Source organism: Myotis daubentonii, chromosome 17 (genome assembly GCF_963259705.1).
Source record: "Myotis daubentonii chromosome 17, mMyoDau2.1, whole genome shotgun sequence".
In the NCBI taxonomy this organism is placed as follows: Eukaryota; Metazoa; Chordata; class Mammalia; order Chiroptera; family Vespertilionidae; genus Myotis; species Myotis daubentonii.
Genome location: NC_081856.1, coordinates 40,212,551 through 40,239,074, shown reverse-complemented (window position 1 = coordinate 40,239,074; position 26,524 = coordinate 40,212,551). Strand labels below are relative to the sequence as shown.

The following is a 26,524-nucleotide window of genomic DNA, read 5'->3' as shown; positions in this document are numbered from 1 at the left end:
TCAAAAATCTAAATAGACTAATTGACTTGGGAAAGAACCTCCTTCCTCATTTCTTCCAGCAAAGGTTAGCCATTGTTGAAGTCATTTCATTGTTGACTTCCCAGATACAATTCTAAAGCCATCTTCTGTTTGTTGTTGAAAATAACAATAGGAAAGGGAGATGGTATTAGAGAAATCACAGGTTTAGAACCTTGACACAAGGTCTGCCTTTACAATATACCAACTGCCTGACTCTAGGCCCTTATTCCAAGTTAGTTAATCTGAGAAGAGGTAATCTTAGCATATTTCTTTCATTTTCATATGCTACTTTGAGAATCAAATGAGGTAATGCCTGTGAAATTGTTTGTAAACTAGGATGGCTATTCAGCTCTTATCCTTATTAATCAGCTCTGTCTTCTTACCTGTACATACCACCTAATAGAAGGTCCTTTCTGTTTTATAGGATCAAATATGAGGTTGTATGTGAAAACACATTGAAACATACAGTGTTATATAAATATAATCTTGCTAATATAGGAACTTGTACTATTTAAATCACAGTGTTGGCTACATGGTGTAATGAAGACTAGCCAGGTATGTAGTTATTTTGTAGAAATGAGGGCTTTTAAAATATCACTTAAAAAGCTCACGTCAAAGTTAAGTCATAATGAGTAAAATTGTTCTTCACATTATCTCATATGTATCAAATCAATCTTCAAGCTTTCCATCTACAAATTAAATTCACAACTGAATATTTACTACTGCATTTGTAAAGTAATAAAAGTATTAGTAAAAGAATGTATCCTTTAGAATAAATTTCTTTCTGTACTTGAATGGATTCATCGTTTGCATCTGAGGCATTTGATATATATTTATTCAAGGTAATCATACCAATTAAATTGCATTCTATATCTCTGATTTTTACTCTTTATTCTCAGGTAATAAATACACACTGTCATGAGCTAGCGCTTTGTACTTAAGTTTTAATTATTAGATCTTTATTATCTAACATTAAGAAGACTTTTCATTTTAAAATTACCACAATAGTCTGTTCATAAAAAAACACATGATCAGTGATATTTTTGCTATTTTGTTTAATGTAATTAAAGCAACTTTCAAACAATTTGAACATTTTTTTCTGATGTAAAACTAGGCATCTTTTAATTTCTTTAAATGTTTTAATTCTCTGACCCATAAATTCAAAGAGGGCTACATATGGGTAGCTCTTGACATTGTTTTTTGGGGTGATAAGTGAATTAATGATTCACTAGTCAATTCTGTTCTTTTTATGACTTTAAATCTCTTTTAAAATAAACACTTGGGTTCTGATATAGGGTTTAATAATAGCCATATTTAGGACTTAGGGAAAATCTTCTAAATTCTAAGTGTCTTAATTTCATCATCTCTGGTAGAGTTCCTCTTCCACAAAAATCTGATTAATCAGTCTAGAATCATAAGAAGCAAGAGGAACTGTAATTTTAGCACAGAAATAACCTTAGAAATTTTTAAGACCAAGTTTCTCACTTCAAATATACCAGATTAGTGGCCAGAGATTTTATGAAACTTGCTTAAGATTATAAACCTCATTAAAGGCAGAAATGTTCCTAAAATTCACCATTTCTGGCTCAGGCTAGTAACATATATTACCTCTCCTATCAATCATTGCTAGCCTTGATCTTGGTCTTCTTTCTTTGTTATAATGGCTAGTATCTATAAATTTATGGCTATGGGGCTTTTTCCCCCACTGGCATATACTTTCAACAAATACTTGTTAATTTCACTCTGTCAACATAAGACAAATGACTCAAAGAAAGTCTTTGGAAATTAAAAATGTTATGCCTTAAGAAATGTTTCCTCACACTTCAGAAGATGCTTTCTGCCAATTTACAGATCGGCTGACCCATTTCAAAACAAGCCATTTCTGCTTCTACATACTCAATCTTATTTCAACAGGTAGCATGCCTTCTATTTCTGGAACGTCACAAACTATCAAATGATGGAAGGAGAAACAACTTTTCAAAATAACAAACATGTAGGAGTTTAGAAAATTTCACTTTGAACAACTCTGTAGTGCTTGTAAAATCTTTCATATTGTTTTTTGGTAGGAAACTAAAAGTGCAGATCATTCAGATTTAACAATACTTTATTGTTGATGAGCTTATTATTTTCCCTAAAATGGGAAAATTAGTCTTGTTATTTTTGTGTTACTACAGATTAACTTTGACTAAGGAATATATGAGTCCTTTGTTCTTATAACTAAAGGAGGCTGTACTAAAGTCTTGGAATTCATCAGAAAATTTGTATATTCTTTAAAGGTTTTAAGGTTTATCTTCCATTAGCCATTGATTGATATATAGCATCTTTATCCAGAGCTTACTATTTGGTCACCCTATATTGCATCTTTATCAGTTATTTACTAATTAGAAAATTAAGCTGTCAGCTAAATACCCAGGTGTAACTTTATAAAATGATCCCAAATCAAGAGGTTTGTTTTCTTTCGGTAGCTGATTGATGTTGGACTGGTATAAAGTGTCTAATTATTAATAGCATTTAATAAAATGTCTATTAATAAAGTCTAGGAGTGGGTAATTCTTATACAGTACTTAACTGCAGTCAATTCTAGCAGTATAAGTAATCAAAAACAGCATTGTGTCTACAGTAACTGATATTTGATGTTGCAATATAGCATATTCTTCCATTTTTGGACAGTGATTTCATCTTCCTAGTTATATTTTTTAGCTTAATATTATAAAATGTTAGGATTCCACTATTTATGGCCAGAGATTAAAATGGACGTAGATAGTAACTGTCTACATGACTTAACGTCTAGATTTAGAAACGCGAACAAAAGTATAGGCCAGTATATACTTAAGTGTTCACGAATGCTGCTACGAGAGGAAAGTTAAGTGGCGACCAGTGACCCTATTGATACGTGACCTGCAATGATCTGTACTCCCCACACTGCCATTTCATCAATCCCACCTTCTACCGCTTCCCCCTTTTCCACCCCGCGTTAGCCCTGGAGGCCTCCCGTTCACGTCCAGGATGCTTTTCTAGAACATTTCCAACATGCTCCCACCTGAGGATATTTGCAAGTGCTGTTCTTCTGCCTGCATTGCCCTCTCCTCAGGTCAACATACAGCTCCCTTACTTCCTTAAGTTCTTGATCAAAATGTGCCTTCTTCGTGGGGGTTTCTATGACTACCCTCTTCAAACTTTCATCAGACCCTAAGCATTTTGTTACTTCTTACCTACTTCACATTTGTCTTCTTAGTACTTATCAATACCCAAGCCATAAAGTATCATACTTGTTTTTCTTATTTATAATCTGTTTCTCCGTTAGAATATAGACTTTATGAGAGCATGGATTTTTGTCTCTCTTGTTTGTTCTTGTATCCCCAGTGCCTTAGATATGCCTGGATTGTTATAGGTGCTGAGTATATATTGTTGAATGAATGAATATTAGGCCACACTACAAATAATTCTAAATAATCTTAAATAAACCAGGTAGCTCATATTTGATGATACTAAACTATTACTAATTTGTTTGAAACCATATTCCATAGCACATTTTTCTATCATTTAATGAAAGTACTAAATATGGTAGTAAAATAGCCATTTTATCTTGTCCTATATTAAAATCTAATTTCTCTTGATATGTACGAAATTTGTGCATTTTAATTTCACATACACATTTCATTTCATCACACAAAACAGTGTTTAGCAAAATATCCATTTCTAAAATTAATATTATTAATATCAACTAAGAAAAACCATATTTGTCAAATCAGTTTAATCATTTTCTTCATACCTTCAGCTCATTCATTTTATTGGAAGTGAGTTTTAGTGCTTTGGATTTTTTAAATCTATTATAAAAAATTCAAATGTAACATTTGTATATCTAAGACATTAACTACACATGACTGAAAATTTACGGGAGAATATAGGGGGTAAATCATTTTTTTAAATCCCTGAAGTATTTTTAGGTTCTTGTTATGAACATTACCTCATGTTTCTGACAAGCTCTGATTATTCTTTTTTATTCATAGTAGAAGTTACATGGGAAGACCAACAGGAAAAGGTGAATGGTACAATAAATGATGACATACCATTGCCGCAAAAGAAACAGCAATCAGAGCCAGGTTTGTCAGGATGTGGAAAACTGCGGAAAGCATGAGAGGATAAGCATTGCATTTCATGCTTTGTAATACGTGTGTGCTTGTTCCTCATTTCTCTCATTTTGGTGTGAACTTGATAGTTTGTAGAGCCTATTTATATTAGAGTGGTGGACACTTTATTTAAAATTTTTTTAGAAAGTTAAAAAGAACGACTATTTTATTATTAAGATTACTTCCTTAGGAAAAAAGTGACAAGTGTAAGCACTAATGATCATTTATATATTTGGTCCTTTTAACTCAAATTAAAGTATCTTCATGAAGAGACATTTGCTTTCCTAAAGAGTACTATAGTAAGCTCAATATATTCTTTAAATTGTGTCTATAGGCCATTCTTTCTTTTTCATTGCAAATGCTGAGGTATCAAACTACATATTGGTAATGATTTGTTTACAACTTCTGACGCTAAAAATATTGCCAACAACAAGGAATAATAGCATAATATATTAATTTGATAAAGATTCTTTTCAAATCATTAATTCTACCAATGAGTTGAAATAAAGTGACTTTATTTTCCTCTCCTCTCTCTGAAGAGATATGATTACTAGAAGACACAAAATTGAACCAGGATTAAAAGCAGACACAATCAACTGAATAATCAGTATTACTTTTATTTTTTTTAAATATATTTTATTGACTTTACAGAAAGGAAGGGAGAAGGTATAGAGCGTTAGAAACATCGATGAGAAAGAAAAATCGATCAGCTGCCTCCTGCACACCCCTACTGGGGATGTGCCCACAACCAAGGTAGACGCCCTTGACCGGAATCCAACCTGGGACCTTTCAGTCCGCAGGCTGACGATCTATCCACTGAGCCAAACCGATTAGGGCAGTATTACTTTTAATTAATAATTGAGTGAGAGTGAGAGTACATCAAAAATTTCATTCAAAATTTTAGAAAACAAATGGAGCTTTTGATAATATTATAAAAATGGACACTTGCAATTTTTATTTTAAATATAACACTATTGAACTAAAGGCTAAGTGGCATTAAAGTGTGCCTATAGTAACAGTGTTAATGTGACTCATTTCCTGTTATGTCTCTAAAAACCTATATTTTAAAATCTGTCAATGTATAAATTAAACTAACTTTTATTAACGAATATCAGTTGCTATCCTGTTGTATGCCAGGCATTGTGTTTGGCTCTGAGTTATTGGGGTAGATAAGATAGATGCAGTAATTGCCCTCATACAGTTTACATTCGGCAAAAATACACAAGTTAAAAATTATACTAATGATTAAGTTACTACAATTGTGATACAGCTATAAAGGAGAATAGGGTGCTTTGAGAAAAAAGTATTACACGACATAAGTTTAGAAAGCAAGGAAAAATGCCATAGTTCAAATGACTTAACCTGTAAATTCTCTTATTGTAAAATAGTTACATACTGAAAATTTATTAAAATGAATTGGATTTTGTATTTCGAATTTTAACATATTCATAAACTTGTAAGAAAATATCTTACATGTTTTTTTCAAATTTTTAAATAAAATCACTCCTTTTTTGGAAAAGTAGCATATTATTATATATTAGTATATTTAAGGTGATTTAAGAAGTAAAAAAAGTATGTATGAAATTAGTTATATGTTGTGATTTATATAACAAATATCATTTCTTTGAAAATCTCTCCTTGCTATATTGTGTGATGTGGGTTTTCCTGGTCATGAACTACTATTTATTTGTTTGTCCTGTTTGCTCTCATGTCTGAGTACATGGATATGTTTGTGGCCATATATATTTATGTAAATAAATTATATTGTACATTGAAATCATGAAACAATGCAATGTTTGGCTAAAAAATGTCACCAATTTAAAAAAAATATATATCACCTTTATATAATGTTAATTTTTGTGTATTCTTTGTATTTAGCATATATTTTTCTTACCACTTAAGTCCTCTAATTAACTATAAACTATGTGTATAATAGAGGAAAATTAATATAATTAGAATGCCTTAATGTTATGGTTTAAAATGTTTATACATTTTTCTGTTTTGGCAACTGTGCATTTTCCTATGTGTTAGGAAATTCCTGGATATTCAAACTCTTAATGTCATGAGTAAGTATGCAATATGCTAAAGCCATAAATGCCATGTTAAATTGTAGTTTTCCATAAATATTTGTATTTATTTCTGAAATAAAGGTAGGCTATGTGTAGAATATGCTTAATCATTGGAACTTTAGAATGATAAAAGAGGAGGAAGATAGTGGGACGTCAGGTGGGCGAATTATATTTCTATAATGTTTATGAGCTTGGGCTTTGCCGAGACGTGTTTGGGGGCATTCTTTAATTTATATTTAAGCACATTTATGATATTAAAAATCTATTCCTTGTAGCCTTTGTTTAAAATGTAATTTTTATTCACTGAATCCGTTAATTGTCAAAGGGTTGTCATCAGAGGATTATTGTAGGGAACTTGTGGTATTAGAAAAAGTTTGGAGGACTTCACCCAAACCTGAGAGCAAGGTTGGCTCTGTATCAATAGCATATGTTGCTGTATTTTTTTATTGCTGTGTTATGAAAGGTTGTGCAATCAGAATACCTGGTAATCTGACCATTTTTATGATGTATACTAAGAGTATAAAGATCACTTGTAATTTTTATTTTAAATATAACACGATAGAACTGAAGGGCTAAGGGGTATTGTGTTGGCTAGAAAATATGAGTTAACCAATATTTGCATGGACTTTAAGTATTATGGACTTATTTTGAAGAAGAATCTTGACATCCCTGAACTACGCTGTCCTAAGAGGATAGCCAGGGAAAGAGGTGATTGTTTTCAGTGCCTCTAACTGAAGCAGGATTGATGAGGATCCCTGGGCAAAATAATTAATATGTTTGGTGCAAGCATAAAATACAGGCTTATTTAAAATCAAGTGATTTTAAACCCCAGGTATTATGTATAATGTTTAGAGTAAATCACTAAATGGCTTCCTCCTGGGGAATGAAGATTAGATATTGTTTAGGCCGTAAAGTTAACAGAACATTCTTCATGCAAATCAAGGGTGCATGAGGAGGGCAGATCTGTTGTTTATTTGTTTTTCAATGAGCAATCTGATTCTAAAGTAGAATCCTGTGGTCTATAATAATGCAGTGTTATTAAACATTGAAAGGAAACTGTAATCTTATTGAACTTTATTAGAGTATTTACTTTCAGTTTAGCTGTTCTTATAGTAATTAGAAATGTGTCTGAGAAAAGAGCACATTTGTACATAAAATATTTTATCGCATGTTTTTCTAAACTCATCCTACAAAAACGTCTGGTAAGAAAACTAACTCTAGTTAGACTGAAGGAATGTTTTAGAACATATATTTTCTCAGTTCCTCTAAGTGAGAGGAACTAAATAGTTCAGAATCTACTTTGAGATAAATTTAAAGGATTTCTAATTTGTTTGAAGATTAACTGCTCCTATTTATTGAAAGAATAATCCACCATGAATTGTTATTTTCTAAGTGTAAGATATGCTCCATTTAGGAAAATCTTGAATTAATTTGCTACCCTTACTGTAGTTACCCTGAGCCATGACAATGCAATTTACCTTGCTTTATCTTATTTGGAAAATATGTTTATCTGGAAGACTGAGGGCAGTGAAACACTTTGCTGAGTTGCTGTGTTGATTGTATAGTATTTTGGAAATTGAAAATATTCAAAGCTTCTACTACTTACTATAACTTCTTCTGTGCTTAAGTCACTAGGTTTAGCATTATATGATTTGCTTAATATACAGGGTGGTCCAAAAACTATATACATAGTTTAACAGCTTATAGCTCAATTTTGAAAATTAAATGTATTTCATAAACATTGCCTTTATAATTATTCCAAGTGTGTGTATACATTTTTGGGGACACCTTATATTAGCCATTACTTTTTCAAAATTGACTTTTCCATGTTGTATTTCTTATAGATCTATAACTGTAGAGAAGGTAGGGGCTTTTTTCTTAGTTTTACCTTTAAAATGATACTTTTAAAATTTATCTTAAGGAAAAGTAAATATTCAAAGATGCATTTTATTAGTGAATTTTATGCTTTAAATTTTTTTTTTAGTATTTTGATGTAACAGACTTTTGTTTGTTTTTTTATTCTTGAATAGTTTGATATATTTTAAAAGTAGAAATAATTTATGTCAGTCTAAATCAGTATTCAAAATTAGTCTTCTAATTAGATGCTAATATAAACCATCTAGCCTGGAAAGAAGAATTAAGGTTGTTCCAGGTCAATATTAGGAGGTTGGTAATTTCTAATTATTTCTGGATTATTATAGAATAAAAGTATTTTACTTTAGACAGAAAAATATATTGATGTATAACAAAGTAAATATTTTGTACAACACAAATTAACTGATAGAATCTTGTAACTAAATCTACCGACATCCTTAGACATAGTGTTCTTTGTTAACAAGCATGTTTTCCTGTAAGTAAAGGGAAATTGATGATTTATGAGTTTAATTGCTCATTTAAAGTTGGTTCAGTTTCCTATGAACATACAGATAAATTTATAAGGCCAACTTTAGTGACTGTCATATGATAGGTTGTGTGCTATAGCTGGAAAATTAATTATTTTAAACTCCCTCAATACATGCTCTGTTTTCCTGCTGTGTTTAAAATTGCATTGGATATCAGACTTCAAGGACAGAATGAGAAAAAACAGCACAGCTTAGGAATAGGAAAGAAGACATTTAAAAGATAAACTTTTAGCAAGCTTATCAAAATAGGGAAATATTTTTAAATGTTCTACCTTGCTTATTTTAATAAGTATAATTTATCATAAATGTTCAATAATTTTATGGTTGTTGACAATTATGGATAATTATAATTAGTTTTAAAAGTCAATTCAAATACTTGGATTGAGGGATTTTTCAACAGATTCTTGTCACAGTAGAGAAGTATTGGTTTGAAATCAGTAAACTTGCCAAACATTTGGGTTTTATATTCTAGGTCTATCCTGATCTTTGTGTCATTGAGGCTCCTACTAAGTAAATGCTTAATTAGGCTTCATTTTGAAAGGTTCCTGCTCCCAACGTAGACTCCTCTGACCTTAAAAAAGTATCATTGTATGATCAGCTTTTAATAATATGTAAATGCTAATATACACTGAAAGTCTTGAGACTTCTCTTTCATTGTTAGGAATCTTTTTAACAAATGCTTGGTCCTTTAGGACATATGTTTACTCAGGTGCAATTAAATCTGATAGTAGGACCAATTGTATGTCTGTTGTCAATGTTGATAAATGGGAACATTAGCCAATCAATGAAGTTTCAAATAGTGTCATGCACCCTTGTTAAAGACTTGCATTTATGGATAAACATGACCCCCTTATATGTGCCTTTTTAACTTAAGTTGATTACAAATTATTATTTTTGTTTGAACTTAATATATTCAGTTGTAATGTAATAGGTAATTCATTATATTGACAAGGGAAAATTTTTGGTTCACACAATTTTATATAAAGTCACCATTATGTTAATTCTCATGAGCTAACCAAATATCTTAATGACACTGATTACTTTATGTATCTGTTTATTTTCTGTAGATCGTTTTTATTGGAAGGACCAATACAGACAACTTTCTTATATATAAAAAAATGTTATACTACTTGACTTGACTAAAAGCCCATTCTTTTCATAGCTTGCACCTGGATGGTACCTTAAATTTTAAAATGTTTGTTCAAAAATAGCTTACTATAAGTGATGAAATGCTACTTACTATAAGTGATGAAATGATACTTTATAAATGTCATCTATTTCAGTATATTATATGAAAATATTTTATTTCTCTTTTGTAGTTCATATGGTTGAATGAACAACAACAACAAAAATACTGGGCATTCTCCTTTATAAAGCCTTTATAATTCTTTTTTTAAAAAATATATTTTATTGATTTTTTTACAGACAGGAAGGGAGAGGGATAGAGTTAGAAACATTGATGAGAGAGAAACATCAATCAGCTGCCTCCTGCACACCCCCTTACTGGGGATGTGTCCGCAGCCAAGGTACATGCCCTTGACCGGAATCGAATTTGGGACCCTTCAGTCAGCAGGCCGACGCTCTATCCACTGAGCCAAACCGGTTAGGGCAAGTCTTTATAATTCTTAAGTCTAAAACTAATATCCTGCCATAGATGTGACAGTAATGGACACCTAAGAGAGGGTATACTTTTACTGTCCTTAATCACTCCAGCCGGTTATTGGTTAAATGAACCATTGGAAAGAGTTCTCACTAGAACTACCATTAACAGCACTGAAAAGCAGAATGTTTGACTGTGGCAAAGTAACAATTAAGGGAAAGAGGGGCGATAGGAAGAGTGGGGGGGTATGCTTAGCTTCTTAAGGTTCACTGAAGTCTGATTCATTACAATAGCACACGTGAAATAAGTCTTTACATTTTATTGCCATTTAAATAAGATATGGCTGTTCAAATAATATTAGTTGACTATGTTTCTCTTTTTTTAAAAAAAGCTGTTTTCATAAAATAGTTTATAATTAAAGGTAATCACAGGAAGACAAAAAATCCAATAAAGATTTTAATATATTTGGTACATTGAGATTTTATGATTTAAATGAATATTATATCTGCTAATTAAAGTTAAATTATTTTTATATAAGTCTAGTTAAGATCTATTAATGGGTCCTCTCACATAAATGATGAAAAAATTATTTAATGGGCACTTACAGTTGGTAGTGAGATCATTGTCAAATCTTTCATTTTCATCCTTTGATGTAGTAAAAATTTTGTATAACTTTCTTAAAATGTTAACTTATTGGTGCTAAGTGTTACCGTATTCCTCAAAGAGTAAAAGCATTGGTGAATTACTTGCATAGTTGTAGCATGTTCCTCTTTTTAAAAACATTCTAATTAAATACTGTATAATAAAATGTCAAGTTCGGGTATCACCGTGAGAATATTTTTTTGCTTTTTCATTATTTGATGTTTTATTTCACGTTTTTGTTGGGACATATAGCATCTAGTAGAAAGAAAGTTGGCCTGTAATCAGGAGACCTCTGTCTATTTCTGGTTCTGCCACTGAACTTGTTTTGTGACCTTGGGTAAGTCACTTGAATTCTATGTGTCTCAGTTATTCTCTAAAATTAATGATTGGTTTGAGAAGAACTTTGAATGTTTGAACCCATATAACATAGAAAACATTCCTGCAGCGCCATTATAAAATAATCCAAGATACAGGAAAATAGTAGGTAGAGAAAGAAATATTTGTTGTTTTTATGTTTTATACCAAAAAAATGTTTTCTTAGAGATGGAATATGTATAAGCAGTTACTTTATCCACTTTATGCCAATTTTATTTTAACATGTGAGGAAACTATTTTAGTAGTATAATAAATATGTCTGTAGTGAAATTTTGCATAGGAGAAAGAATGCAAGATATAATACAATTCAGCTGTCCTATGATATTAATATATCTCTGATTTTTCTACCTTTTCTTTGAGAAATGGATGGATTGGGGATGGGAAAATATGGCATATATCATATTAATGTATGAGTACAATAATGTTCTAGTGGTCAATCCTATGAACAAAGTTTGGGTTGTACTATAATTATGATGAGATTTAGTGTTTCATTATGAATAGGTCAAAGATGTACTTGTATAATAATCAAAATTACATTATTAAGTTTCAAAATGTGTTATCCTTTTCAGTTCTCTCTATTTCATACGAGGATTCCTTTTTTTCATAAGAAAAACATTTTGGTCATGTATGTTATCCTAGTGGAAAGTTTTCATTTTCTCAATATTCAGGAAAAGAGAGAAATTTGTTATAGGAAGGAATGCTCTAAAGAGTTATAATCCCAATATACCAGTATTCCAAGTGCAGTTTGATACAAAATGGTCTTCTATAAACTATGATACAACTATTGCAGAAGTGAATGTGGTGTTTTTATTTAAGAATTTTGTGGTACCTGATTTAAAGCTAAGTAGATAATTGAAATAAGAGATTTCGGTTTTGTCATGTTGTGTTCATGTGTCGATCATACTAACACTAATTCACTAATATCTTTGGAAGAATTTTTTTTTTGAATGCTGAATTTAGCAGACCTTTCCTGCTTTCAATCACTGTTTAAAATGTCTTTCGAACTTCTCTACAGCCAATGGGGAAAGACTGTTTCCAAAATGTGTGCCATATCTGTTATAGTAGATGTTGGATTTGGATGGGCAGATTTGAAGAGAGAAACATCAGTGATCGATGTGGTTATCTATAAGAACTTTCTTAATAAATAAGCATTATCAGGGAATCCAATCCAATAAAATTGGCCTAAATTGAAGGTTAATTTGAATTTTTAATATTTACATAAAGCCATATATTTCAGCTACTCTTCTCATAATGAATTTTATTATATTTGTTACTCTCCATCATATTTTATGATATTTTGCTGTACTGAAGTCATTTAGTAAATGTTGGCCTGATGACTGTACTTTATTTTCATGCGTGCACTGATCTATTTGGGAAATTTAAAAAGCATAAAATCTGTTGGAACTATTTTTATTGCTCTCTTTGAAGATGTTTCAATTAAATTTTATTTTTTACATGATAATTAAAAATCCTAAAAGGATTTTCACTGATCCTAAATGGACTCAGTAATGCCTTAAACAATATGGTCACACTTGTAACATGGTTTTTATTCATGGTCTCTTCCTTCAGCATCAGTGATCAGGATTGGCTGTCCACAAATAATTTACAACCTTTTGAATCCGCTTTTTCTCTACACTAACTTTATTTCTCTGATCCTACTAACCCATAGTAGCTTAACCAATTCATCATCAGTTCTTCCCTTTTTTTATAGAATGTGTTTGATTATATCTTTCCTACCATTATGCACAGGATTCTTTCTCCAAATGATTTGGGCTCTTTCCTTGCGTGTCACTTTTACCCTTTGAGTATCTCCACTCACACCCATCTCCTTTGTCTATGTCTGTCATTACACGATGTGGTCACAGAAGACGTGGACCCCACCAGGAGAAGACATTCAGGTCTGTCTCTTCTACTGCTTTTCTCTGCTATTTTTTTATTTAGCTAACTTACCTTAGGAAGTTTTACTATTTTTTTAATTTAATTTTGCATTCTCCCCTAATATAACAAAATGTTAAACTCTTTTAGGTATTTTCATTTTAGGTAGTTGTATAGTCAACTTTTAACGACAGCTGCTCCTGTTAGATGGATGAAAATAAAATGATTAATTTTTGTGTTATATATAGAGAGATTTCCTCCCATAACTGGAGATATATATATATATATATATATATATATATATATATATATATATATATATATATATGATCAGTTAGATTACATAAGTTAATTATAATTTGCTCTTCAACTTATTTTAGACTTAAAACTTGTGCTCCACTTTTTTTTACATAATAACAAAAGCATTTTATTTCTATCATGAGTTCAGCAATGTGCTAAACTGTGGAAAGACCTATATGCCCTTAGCTATCAGTATCACTGAGAAGTTAAAATATGTGAGTACCATGTTATGTTTGTGTGCCAATGTGGGTGACTCTAACAAAGGTATAAAGTCAAATAAAATTTGTTTTAACTCGATGGCCAGAAAGGCTACATGGAAGAAGTAACACTTGCAGTAAAACTTGAACATTCATTCAATCATTTAAAAAAAATGTTTTAATTGATTTTTACAGAGAGAGGAAGAAGAGAGAGAGAAATAGAAACATTGATGAGAAACATCAGTCGGTTGTCTCCTGCGTGTCCCCTACTGGGCATGGAGTCCTCAACCTGGGTATGTGCCTTGACAGGAAATCTCAACCACCAACCCACACCCAGCCAGGCCATTGAACATTCATTTTTTAAGCACCTGCTGTGTGGTACTGTTCAAGGTGCTGGAAATAACAGGGCACAATACAGCCCCTATCCTCGTGGGCTTTTCTAATGTGGGTCTATCAAGTAAACACAATAATATTACAGATGTAATGAGAAATTATATATCTATATATTTAACATTTTATATATATTAGTGGAATCACAAAGTGTGATCACTTCCACCCGAAAAGGGTAGGTATTAGTTCAAGAAAGACTTCATAGAAAAAATGACCTTTGAGTTGCATGTAAAAAACTAGAAAGGTGTTGGCCTTATGTGTAGAAAGCATTTCAGGGAGGAGAAATGATATAGGCAAAATAATTCAAACAGGTTCAGAAAAGTAGGCAGGGAGGGGGTCTGAAGATGATGTAGGTTATGGGAGCATAAAGTATGGGAGGGACAAGATCAGATGTTTCTTTCTGGAAAGATTAGGAGCTATATTTTAAAAAATGCACCTATGCACTATAAGCAGAAAGATAATTTATGAGGATAATTCATCAGTCAGTTAAGAGATGATAAGGAGCTGAATTAAAGTATCAATAGAAGCAATTGGTACATCAAAAGTTATTTAAAGGCTTAGTTATAGATTAGATATTACCAATGCAAAGAAAGGAAGAATAAGATAAAAATCTCAGGTGACTGACTGTTTGGATAGATGGTGGTACATGTTATCGAGAGAGGGAAGATAAGTTTTAGGGGAAAAACAAAAACTGTGATTGGGAGCTACAAAATAGTCATGGGGATGTGAAGGATAGCATAGGAAATATAGTGAATAATCTATAATAATGAAAGCATAATATGTTAATTAGACCGGACGTCCTTCCGGACAAAGCCGCAGTGGGCAGGGGCTGAGGCAGAGGTGGTAGAGACCCCTGGCCAAGGTGGCGGGGGGCGGGGGGGGCGGGGGCGAGGGCCAAGGCCCTTGCATGAATTTCAGGCATCGGGCCTCTAGTATTGTAACAACTATGTGTGGAGCCAGGTGGGCCCTGGAGATATCAGGGGGAACACTTTGTAGAGTAAATGATTGTCTGACAACTGCAGCCACTGCAGTGGTAGCTGCAGCTCTATGGCACTGCCTTTTCTCCTGGCATGAGGAAACTGAAGAGTGAGTTTTCTCAGTTCTAGTTGTAGGCCTCTAACACTGTTAGGTTGGAACTGGGTCTGTATTAACTAAACTGGAATTTAGGATTCCACACATTCTCCTAAGCCTAGAAATAAATGAAGACAAGTGCATTCTGTTTCAAAGGAAATAAGAAGTAAAGAAAGAATGACAGAGAAGATAATAAGAAAAGCTTCAGGAAAAAAAAGGAACTAATTTTAGAAGAAAAAGGAGTAAATTTTCTAACAAGCAACTCAGAATGGATTTCACTTGTTCAATAAAAGTTACAGGAAGTTAAGGCTTTTCAAAAATGTACTGGAGTTTGTGACCAATGAAATGTAATCTTTCCCCTGACATATTAAATTGAAGCGTATGTTTATGTTTTACACCAAAATCATAGGATCTTCATTTGTGTTAATGGATCCTAGTATAGTCACTGAGGAACGGAGTTCAGCACACATTATGAAGCACCAAAAAACATTTATTGTAGCCCTCGCAGATCATAATCAAGTTTAGTGAGCTTTATTAATGTTTATACTTTTTCTTCTTACTCTTATGAAATTTCATGTGACAAATACTTTTATTTTTATTTTTCTTGTTAATCCTCATCTGAGGATTTACAGTTACAAATATTCTATATTTTTGTAATTTGGAAAAAATTGAAAATAATATCTATAAAGAAGTTATTGCAGAGTTTTGTCCACACTAAATAATCGAAAAAATGGTAGCTCTTAATTTATTACTACGAAAACAGTTATATCAAAAGTTTATTTTAACAGACAGATATACTTATGTAGCTCTTTCCTTATGATTTATGGTTGTTTTTAGAAAAATCACAGGTTTTGAATTTAAATGTAATATATCAATAATCTATAAACAATGAACTACTAAAGGGTTTAGATAATCTAACCCATCTCTATTTGTTTAAAAATAGAGAGAAAATAATTTTAATGGTAGAACTAAGCATTAGACTATACTTACTACCAGTTTTGTTACTTATTTGTGGCACCAGAAATAAGGCAAACTACTTAATTCTAGATACTTTTTAAAAACATATTATGCTTCCTTTGAAGAACAATCAAATAAGTTATGCCTTATTCTCTATTGCCTTATAAAGAAACATGTTGGTGAGCAATAAAGTATGAGACTCAAAGGCCTGTGTGATCTTAAGTATTCATTGGTAAAAGAGAATTGATCATTTGTGTGTGTGTGTTTACTTTCAATCAACAGAAGAATAAAAACAAATGACCTGCCAAGATTTAAAAAAAAAAACAAAACTATTTCGAGAGTAAGCAAATAAATGCCTAGAAAGGAAAACTAACGAAGTGTGGGCTACCTTCTCATGTAGGACTGAAGGGCTGTTTTAAAGATTAGAGAAATTTTTTAAAAAGTGTATGGCAGGTTGCCAAAATGATATTTTTTAACATTTTTTAAATTATTCAAACTTTCAGATCTCCTCTCAAGATATTTTTAACACACACAACATACATATTGCTCAGAATTACATAAATTACAGGTTTAATGTATAAATAATGAAAATGGGTCTTGATTAAGATAGAAATAAAAATCTAAAGCAGAAACTATTAAATATTCAATAATAATAAAAGCATAATATGCTAATTAGACCAGACGTCCTTCTGGGAGACCTTCCGGACGAAACCAGGGCTGGGAGGGAAGCCCAGGTCCCGGGTGCCTGCCGGTGGCCAGAGGGAAGCCAGTGCTGGCAGCCGGGGGAAGGAAGGCCTACTCTTGCACGAATTTTGTGCATCGGGCCTCTAGTACCCTTATAAAATACCCAAATAATCTATTCGGCTATACTAGGCTCAAGTCATTCTCTAGGTATCATAATAGCATACTAAACTATTATATACATGATTGGCTTATATAAAGGGAAGGTTATTCCTGAAATTCTTATTCCAGTGACATGACAGTATTTCACATTCTAAAAATTCATTTGTTCAACAAATATCTACTGCCAGGTTTTATTCTAGGCCAGGGGTCCTCAAACTCCGGCCCGCGGGTCACATGCAAATACAAATATTGTATTTGTTCCCGTTTTGTTTTTTTACTTCAAAATAAGATATGTGCAGTGTGCATAGGAATTCGTTCATAGTTTTTTTTTTAAATTATAGTCCGTCCCTCCAACGGTCTGAGGGACAGTGAACTGGCCCCCTGTTTAAAAAGTTTGAGGACCCCTGTTCTAGGCACTGGGGAAGTAACAGTGACAAAGACAGTCAAGGTCTTTCTCATCATAAAAACGTATATTATTAGGAAAGTAAATAGTAAACAAGACAGGTTTATTTTTATTTTTTTTGTTAATCTTCACCCATTGATTTTTAGAGAGAAAGAAGGGAGGGAGGGAGGGACAGGGGGAGAGAGAGAGGGAAACAGAAGCATCGATGTGAGAGAGACACATGGATTGGTTGCTTCCCACATGTACCCTGACTGGGGCTGGGGGTTGAACCTGCAACCCAGGTACCTGCCCTTGACTGGGAATTGAACCCTAGACCCTTTGGTGCACACAGACCGATATTATAACAGTTGAGTCACACCAGCCAGGGCCAAGGTAAGTGTAGATATTTATAAGTGATATTTGTGCCGAGGGGTAGGGGAAGCCGAGGGAAGGTTAATGGGGGGGAAAAGGAGACATATGTACTACTATTTGTAATACTTTAAACAATAAATAAAATTTAAAAAATCCTTATGTAGCCTATTATGACTTGGGTAGGGAAGGAGTTCTTTTAAATAGAGTAATCAGTAAGTTTTTTCTAAAGAGGTCATATTTTAATTAAACCAAAAGAATAAGAAGAAACCAGCTATGCAAATTATCCATAAAGATCAATAAACAAGATAAAGCAAGGGCATTAAAGTTCAGAAGAGGAGAATAATTTGGGCTATAAATATTTTTCTGAAAATGCATTAAAGTATTGGTGACAGATAAGAGTTTTAAATAGTTAAGATTTGTAGTGGCCCTGGCCACGTGGCTCAGTTGGTTAGAGCGTCATCCCCATATGCCAAGGCTGTGGGTTCAATCCTGTCAGGGCACATATGAGAACCAACCAATGAATGCATAAATAAGTGAAGCAATGAATTATGTCTCTGTCTCTGTCTCTGTCTCTCTCTCTCTCTCTCTCTCTCTCACTCTCTCTCACTCTCTCTCTCCCTCCCTCATCCCCCATTCCTCTCTCTAAAATCAATTAAAGGAAGATTTGTAGAGAGGTGAATGAATAAAGTATAGCTCTGGATGCTAGTTAAGTTATGATAAAAAGATTTTTTTTTAATCTTTTGACTCTGAGGAAAGGGTACATATATTAAAAGTCAGGTGAGTAATCAAGTATCTATAAAGAAAACATTGTGGCCCTGGCCAGTATGCTAATTAGTTAGAGTGCCCGCCTGCCCACTAAGGGGCACATGGGGTTTGATTCCAGGTCAAAGGCACTTGCCTGGGTTGCAGGTTCAATCCCTGGCCCAGATACGTGTGTGGGAGGCAAGCAATCGATGTGCCTCTTATATTGATGTTTTTCTCTCTCTCCTGCTCCCTCCCTCCCTTCCACTCTCTCTAAAAATCAATGGGAAAAATATCTTCAGCCCTAACTGGTTTGGCCCAGTGGATAGAGCGTTGGCCTGCGGACTCAAGGGTCCCAGGTTCAATTCCGGTCAAGGGCATGTACCTTGGTTGTGGGCACATACCCAATAGGGAGGGTGCAGGAGGCAGCAGATCAATGTTTCTCTGTCATTGATGTTTCTAACTCTCTATCCCTCTCCCTTCCTCTCTGTAGAAAATCAATAAAATATATTTTGAAAAAAAGAAAAATATCTTCGGTGAGGATTAACAAAAAGAAGGAAAGAAAGAAAACTATATAAACAGGTTGTAATTAAAGATAAATTAGTTTCATGTGAAAGAGGGTAAGTTAGCATGAATAATGCTACTTTAGGGATGATTTTCAAGAGAATTTAAATTAGGTTGTAATTTAACTAAAGAGAAGGATGTTTCTTTTTATCAGTCTGTATGAAGGCTTGAGGGGATGTTATGCAGGATGTGAGAGTAAGGATGAGGAGTGGAATTAATTGTGTAAAAGGCACAGTTTAATGAAAAAGCAAAACAATAAGTAAAAGTAATTGGATTAATTAATTATGTGGCATAACTTATGGGGAAAATACAGTTATAGGTGACAAGCAGAATGTGAAGGAGCTCGATAGGCCAATTCAGAGTAAAGGAATGAGAATCAGAGGGAATCTCTGAAAAGAGTATTAAAGATTAAAAACAGCCCTAATATAGTCTAAGTTTAGGCTCATAGGGAAATAAGTTGAAGCATTACACACACACACACACACACACACACACACACACACACACAATTGGCCAAAGAGGAGATGTAACTCAAAAAGAAAAAGAAGGAAATGTTAAAAGGGAGGACACTGGAAAAGGATTTCAATGAGAATGTAGTGTGGTGGTGGTGGTGGTGTTGGTCTGTGTGTGGTATGTGTGTATGTCTGTGTCTGTGAGAGACAGAGAGAGATATTTCATGTATAAATATTTCAGATGCTAAGTTTTAGAGGACAGACAATCTCAGCCATTTATTTTATGACTTTAAATAAACTTTCTAATCAGTAGTAATTGAGAAAATAAGTCCCATCACATACAGTTTTGCTGATTAAGTGACATCATCACAACACATGTATAGCTCTCAGCACAATTCCTGGCATGGACAGAGTATTATTTGTAAGAACTTAATTGTGCAGGAACATCTAATATTAAATTCTAGAACACAAGGTTTTAACTGTACTTTTTATAGCTTTGTTACATTTCATTTTCTATGCCTCCCTCAATAAAATTCTAGTCCAAAGACATGATTGAAGAAAAAGGAGAAGCTAGCAGAATCTGGTGATCAGTGGGTATGTGGGCTGGCAGGCAGGGGAGGACAGCCAGCTGAGCAGCACGAGGAACACTTTAGGGCGACTCATACTCTGTGTCTTGATTGTGGTGAGGTTGCAGGACTATGTACATTTGCCAGATGTCATAGAACTTCGCACCCAAGTACTGTGAATTTTGATTTATGTTAATTATGCCTTTATAAATCTGGCTTGAAAAATTATTGAAAAGGAGTTGTTTTTATAGATTACCCACGTACTACTAAATATATGCCCTAACATAGTTTGAATATGTTTATTTGTACTCTAGTGAAAGTAGTCTATGAAATTTGTAACATCTCTTTTGAAGTATTATTAAAAGAATATGGCAGGGAGTTAGAGAAACAGCAGACAGCTATCAAGAATAACAGGTAGCCTAAATATCTAAAATAGATTGTTAAGGTTGAGAACATCATTCAAAAGACTATAGCTCATAACTATGAGCCTCAAGGTAGTGGAACAGTTTTGTAAGGTTCTAGAGCTTTTTGTGTTGCATTTAACTTCATGTCTCACTTATGCACATATGAAGTTCAGTTTTCCTGCATTCCTGAGAGCGGAGAAAGATAATTTTATAAGCAAACACCTTACAAAGAAAATCAAATCTATTTTCTCTCGTTCCAAGTATGTCCGTTTCTAATGACCACTGTTGAAAATTCCTCAGAATTAATCAATTTGGAAATAAGTATCCCTCAAAATTGGTGTATCTTAATTACACAGTTAGGGTTGTTCACACTTTATTATTTATTTATTTTGTTAATCCTCACCCCAGGATATTTTCCCATTGATTTTTAGAGAAAGTGGAAGAGGGAGGGAAAGTCAGAGAGAAACACCGATGTGAGAGAAGCGCATTGATTGGTTGCCTCCTGCACAAGCCATGACCAGGGCCCAGGCCAGGGAGGAGCCTGCAGTCAAGGTACTTGCCCTTGAACCCAGGATCCTTTGGTCTACAGGCCAACGCTCTATCCACTGAGCAAACCGGCCAGGGCAAGGTTGTTTACACTTTAAAAGCAAATGCTTCTGTTTGCTCCGGTACTAGTATGGATATAATTTGGCACATAATTTATCATTTTTCACAAAGTTATTTCCATACTTCTCAATTTAACTTGTTCCAATATCTGTTATTCTCTGTATTACGTCTGTTTTTAACAAATAATTTAGCTAACAACATGTACTTTTTATTAAGTTCTAGTATATAATAAAGTTTAGTGTAAAATATCAGAAAATTCATTATAGGCAAGTGATTGTGAAGAAATAATCTTAAAGTAGTTTCTTGTGTAGTTTCTTAAGTTCCACATCTGAAAAGACTAATATGGAAAATCTTATAACATGCCAGGTCACTTTTTGTACTTAAGGTAAATTAAGTAATAAATGATTGCACATTTGCATTTTTTAAATTATTTAACATTTATTTTCAAAACATGTTTTATTATAACAAAAATATAAGGTTTTCAAACTGGATAATTTGTCATATTTCACATAATCATTACATTTTGTGATTTTTTTAAAATAACATTTTTTAGTTGAATAAGGTATAATCATTGTGGATGTTTCATAAGCTCTATCTTAACCCAAATAAAAAAACAATTGTGTTTATAGTTACTTCCAGTAACTGGTGATAAATGCTAACACTCTGATGTATAAGCCTTAAATCTTTTCCATTCTATCTCTTTGTCTTTGCATAGGTTATGTACATATATATTTTATGAATAGTTTTTTTAAAGTATGGTTTATAAACGATAGTACTATATCTGTCATTTAATCTGTTTTAAAATTTATTTGCAGTGTCTTTATTTTTTGTAATTTTCATATGTGAATGTACATGCACACTACACACATCATTTTTCATGGTTGCATAATATTCTGTAGATATACCATCAGTACAATTAACTAATTCCCTGTTATTAGACATTTAGAGTTCCTTTTCCCAAGCCTTCATTATTATCAGGCAGTGGTACAATGAATGTACTGGTATGTACATCTTTGCACACTGATTTATTTATTTAGGAAAGATCCTTGGGAGTAGAATTTCAGGTTAAAAAATATGACCACTGTAAAAGTCTCTTGATACACAGTACCAAATATATTGTATTTTGCAGTAATTTACTTTTTAGCATTGTACATCAGGTACATGGGAAAACATGTCAAAAGCTAATATATGGCTGTCAATCTGAAAAATAATTTTTTATAGTTATTAGATATTGAAAAAATATGATATTCAGTAAAATCAAGGACAATATTTTCTTTCTGAATTGCACTGCCTTTGAAAATAAGATTATAACTTGACAAAATATTAGATTCATACCTATTTAGTGAGTCATTTCAGCAATTTCTATTCTTATTCCTGTGACTATGGAAAAACATCAGTAAGTTGTTTTTATAGTCTACGCTACGGAATCTAGAAAATAAACATAAATAGCCATGTGTCCTCCTGTGTAACTGTCACCTCTAAATGAGCCAATAGCAGCATACACTGATTTTATATTTTTCTTCATTGCATTTAACTTGGCACTCACCTAAATGGTGACTACATGAATTTGGTCCTTTTAACTGTTCATTTGGAATATCTTATTTCTGTCAATCTCATTATTATGCCTGGAATCTTGTTTTGTTTTATGCCTTTTCCACATTGTATTTTCTTAGAAGAAAAGTTTGTAAAGTAAGATTCAATAAGGTAGGGGAGGGTGGGGGTAAAGGGGAGAGATCAACCGAAGGACTTGTATGCATGCATATAAGCCTAACCAATGGACACAGACACCAAGAGGGTGAGGGCATAAAGGGGGAGGATGGGGGGGATAAGGGCACATATGTAATACCTTAGTCAATAAAGAAAAATAATAAGTAAAATAGAAAAAAAAGATTCAATAGGATAGTTATCAAATGTAATTTTTTTCCTCCTCAATGGTTTGGCAAGAAATACCTAATTTTTAAAATATGCTTCTACTATGTAAGTAGTATACTTTTGTAGTTTCAGTCAGAAAAATGCTACAGATAATATTTTGTTTTATGTTCAGATTACATTTATTATAAATATATTTTATGCAAATCAATTAGATTTGTTAAGGATACACTATAGTGTGATCAATTCGAATAGTTCAACAAAAGTTTTTCTTGGAAATCCTTCATTATTAATTAAAACTTAATACTGCACAAATGCTTTTAATTCTTAAATTTAATTGGAAAACAAATTTAACATGTATCTTTTAAAAGGTTAAAATTTATAATAAATCCAGTTGTAAAATGCTAACATTTATTGATCATTTTACAAGTTCTTGATATATTATTGTAAAATATAATAACATAAATTTGTTTTCTAATCTCAGATTGTTTAGAGGCACATCTTAGTTTTGTGAAGACAAAAAAAAACAACAAAGAAAAAGTAATTACAGATAGGGTTATTTTCCTCAGAAACTCTGATACATTTTTTTAATCTTAGTTAAAGGAAAACTTTTTCTTTAAGCTGACACTATGTATTTACCTAGAGATAGAAAAGGATGGGTAGGGGAGAAGGGAGGATGTTTAAAACTTATTAAATTAGCTATGAAAATGGGGGGTACTAACTGATGTAGTTTCTGGATTTCAGTAAGATTCATAAGCTTAGACTTCCATGATGCCTGTGATTATAGGTTCACTCATATTTTTCTGAATTTTAGAGTTCTTTCTTGGAGCGTTGGTATTAGGTTTAAGAGATTTTTCTCTTGAGATCCCCCGATTTGAGCATTTCATTTAAGATGACAAGTGTCATCTTCTGATCACTACTGTCCAGCCTCATTGTGAAATCACTTCCAAATCGGTGTCCCCACTTCAGAGAATTTGGGGCGTGAAGCTGCTTTGGTAACACAAAAGCTGTATGTGTGTGTTGGTAAAGCAAACAAGACTAATTCTGTGTGGAGTGTACTGCAGAGCTCCCTGAACGTGTCTGATCTTTGCGGCACACACGTTGGAAGTGAAATCTGAACAACCACTGGCTTGCTGCTTGTTAATCTGCCCGTTTTCTACTGCATGTCTAGATACAAAATTCACCCAGAACTAAATATTTTAACTTGATTGTTTTAACAACATTATACATATGACTTTAACTTTCTAGACACATTAAGTAGTCTTCTTTTAAAGTTTTAAAATAACCATTGATTGGTTTAAGCTTATTGACTTAAGAACAAATAAAACTCTTAAATGGCGTATATATACCAAAGTAAATAGATATCAAATGTGTGATATGATTTTAGAGAAAACATTAAATCAGAATCAACAAAATATTGGATTTTTAAAATTGTGTGACATAGAATGGACTGGTGTTTCCAACTTGAGAAGAACATTTTGAGAGATCTATGAATTTCAGCATATCTACATTTGATTTTTCTTTTTGTTACCTGCCTTAAAATATGTAGAGTGGAAAAAACAAAGCCTTTTATAATTTAAATTAGCATTATTAGGAAAGCCAATCAAACAGTTTGAATATTATAACTTAATACACTTAAATAGATTATTTCCTCAACAAATAGACAGAGATATATGCAAACTTTTATTGTAAATGGCTTTGTCCAAGAAGTGTGATTGTCCCATTAACTTCTTAATCACTTTTATTATAATTTGAAAAGGCTTTGACATTTGATGCTGAACAATATAATGACTAATTTTTAGCATGCTGAAATTAAGGAATCAAATGAAAGTACTAATATGTCTTTTGTAATAAATGTAGTGTTCACACATATAAGAATGTGAATTTTAGAAAATCCTAGATAAATTTACCCTCTAAACTTGTAAGCCAGTATTCCCCACAGTGTATTTTTGCCATTGTTATAGCAAGATATTAACAGATACTAGGTGAGGGAGTAGATTCTGTGATCAAATGATTATTCTTTATTGTAGAATTTTTAGAACCTTTTGTATGCACATTTGCAGTGTAAATCTGAAAGATAGGATAGTGAACAAAAACCTGCTCTTCAACAATTTCACTTCTTTTCCTTTCTATAAGTACAGCATTGGACATCGGAGCTGAAAGTTTAGAAATTATGTATTTCATCCCCCAGCCAGAGAACGAACAGTTCTTTTTCTTGCAATGATTTCTCTAAATTGCTTTTTCATTCCTCAGGGAAAGAAAAAAGAAGACTGAGTTTGGTTGAAACCAAAATAATGTTGCTGAAAATATTATTTCCAGGTCATTTTTCCTTAGGAAAGAAGACCAGCAAAGAAAAATGAACTTGCTGGTGCAGAATGTTTTATGATGGATCTCGTTATCAGTAGGATGCATTCTTCTCCAAAGATATTATTGTTTGTGGAGTGTTTTCTTTATGAGAATAGGTTGATGACAGGTAGAAAAGGGATGGAATGGAAAACGTCATCTGAGCCTAACAGGCATGTGGGTTCCTCTCCTAAGGATTAGCATCATAGGAGAATTTTAAGTTGTAAGTTACATGTATATTTACCCAGGTTTGCTGACTATATATTCTCTAAGGTGGTCCCTTGATATTACATCAGTTAAGGCTCTAACAGTGTTTTTCCATTTAGGACCATCTATAGATGATGATTGAGTCCAGAGTTGAGAGATGTGTTTGAGATTGGAATTTAGTTGAGAACACATTTGAGAGGTTAAGATGCAAACTCTATTTACAGATTAGTATCTCTCTTATACCTCCCGGTTATCTGTTAAATGTAAGTGATAAGATCATCATAAAACCCCGATTCTACAAAATCCCTAAACCATTACTAAGCAATATTAAACCAATATACTTTAACACAGGGGTCCCACAAACTGTGGCCCACAGATCAAATCCAGCCTGCTGCCTGGTTTGTAAATAAGGTTTCATTAGAGTACAGCTGAATTCTTTTGTATATGCATTGTCTGTAGCTGCCTTAGAGACAGAAATCATACAGGATGCAAAGCCTAGGATATTTACTGTTGGGCCCTTTACAGAAAACATTTGCTAGCTCCTCCATACTACCTAGTAATCAGAATCTAATGTAGCTTCAACAGAGGTTGATGTTCAGAAGATAGTCTAAATACTAGAAAAGACATATATTTGTATGTGTGTGTGTATGGATCTGTATGTATGTGTGTATATGTATATATATATATATATATATGTGTGTGTGTGTGTGTGTGTGTGTGTGTATATATATATATATATATAATGTATTTAAACTTTTGTCAGTTGGTGCTATTCATATTTAAAATACTGTTTTCAAGCTATAATATCAAAATGAAACATTCTAAAAAAAACTTCCCAAACTCTCAATGTAGTTAATATTTTTTCAGTATACATATTTTTCGATGCCTGGATGGCATCCCTTCCTCTTGGATAAAATAAACAAGTTTTATCTTCTATCTTGAGAATATCTCCTGAGGTACAAACAGTTCTAAACTTGTATTTTAATCAATTAATAGATATGATACTTGACTATATTTCACATTCATGTCATAGAGGCACTCAATTGATGTTATGTGTCATTCAGTTGATGTTAACATGATATGTTTATTCCTATTTTATAATTTGACACATAGCATAATCAGTTATCAAATTTTTATTAAAATGTATCT

General features: G+C 32.7%; 1 protein-coding gene across 50 annotated transcripts in view; it reads left to right on the top strand.

Moving 5' to 3' along the window:
• RIMS2 (regulating synaptic membrane exocytosis 2) overlaps nt 1-26,524 on the top strand; it is a 341,566-nt gene that overhangs the window by 211,611 nt on the left and 103,431 nt on the right. For 22 of the 50 annotated variants that reach the window (XM_059671970.1, XM_059671942.1, XM_059671945.1 and 19 more), the window contains one exon: nt 13,102-13,134. The exons of 25 other annotated variants lie outside the window; for them this stretch is intronic. In XM_059671970.1, coding sequence (XP_059527953.1) covers nt 13,102-13,134 — 33 coding nt within the window. Of the gene's footprint in view, nt 1-13,092; nt 13,135-26,524 lie in introns of all 50 variants that reach the window. 3 more of the 50 variants (XM_059671973.1, XM_059671981.1, XM_059671982.1) reach the window with 2 other exon arrangements.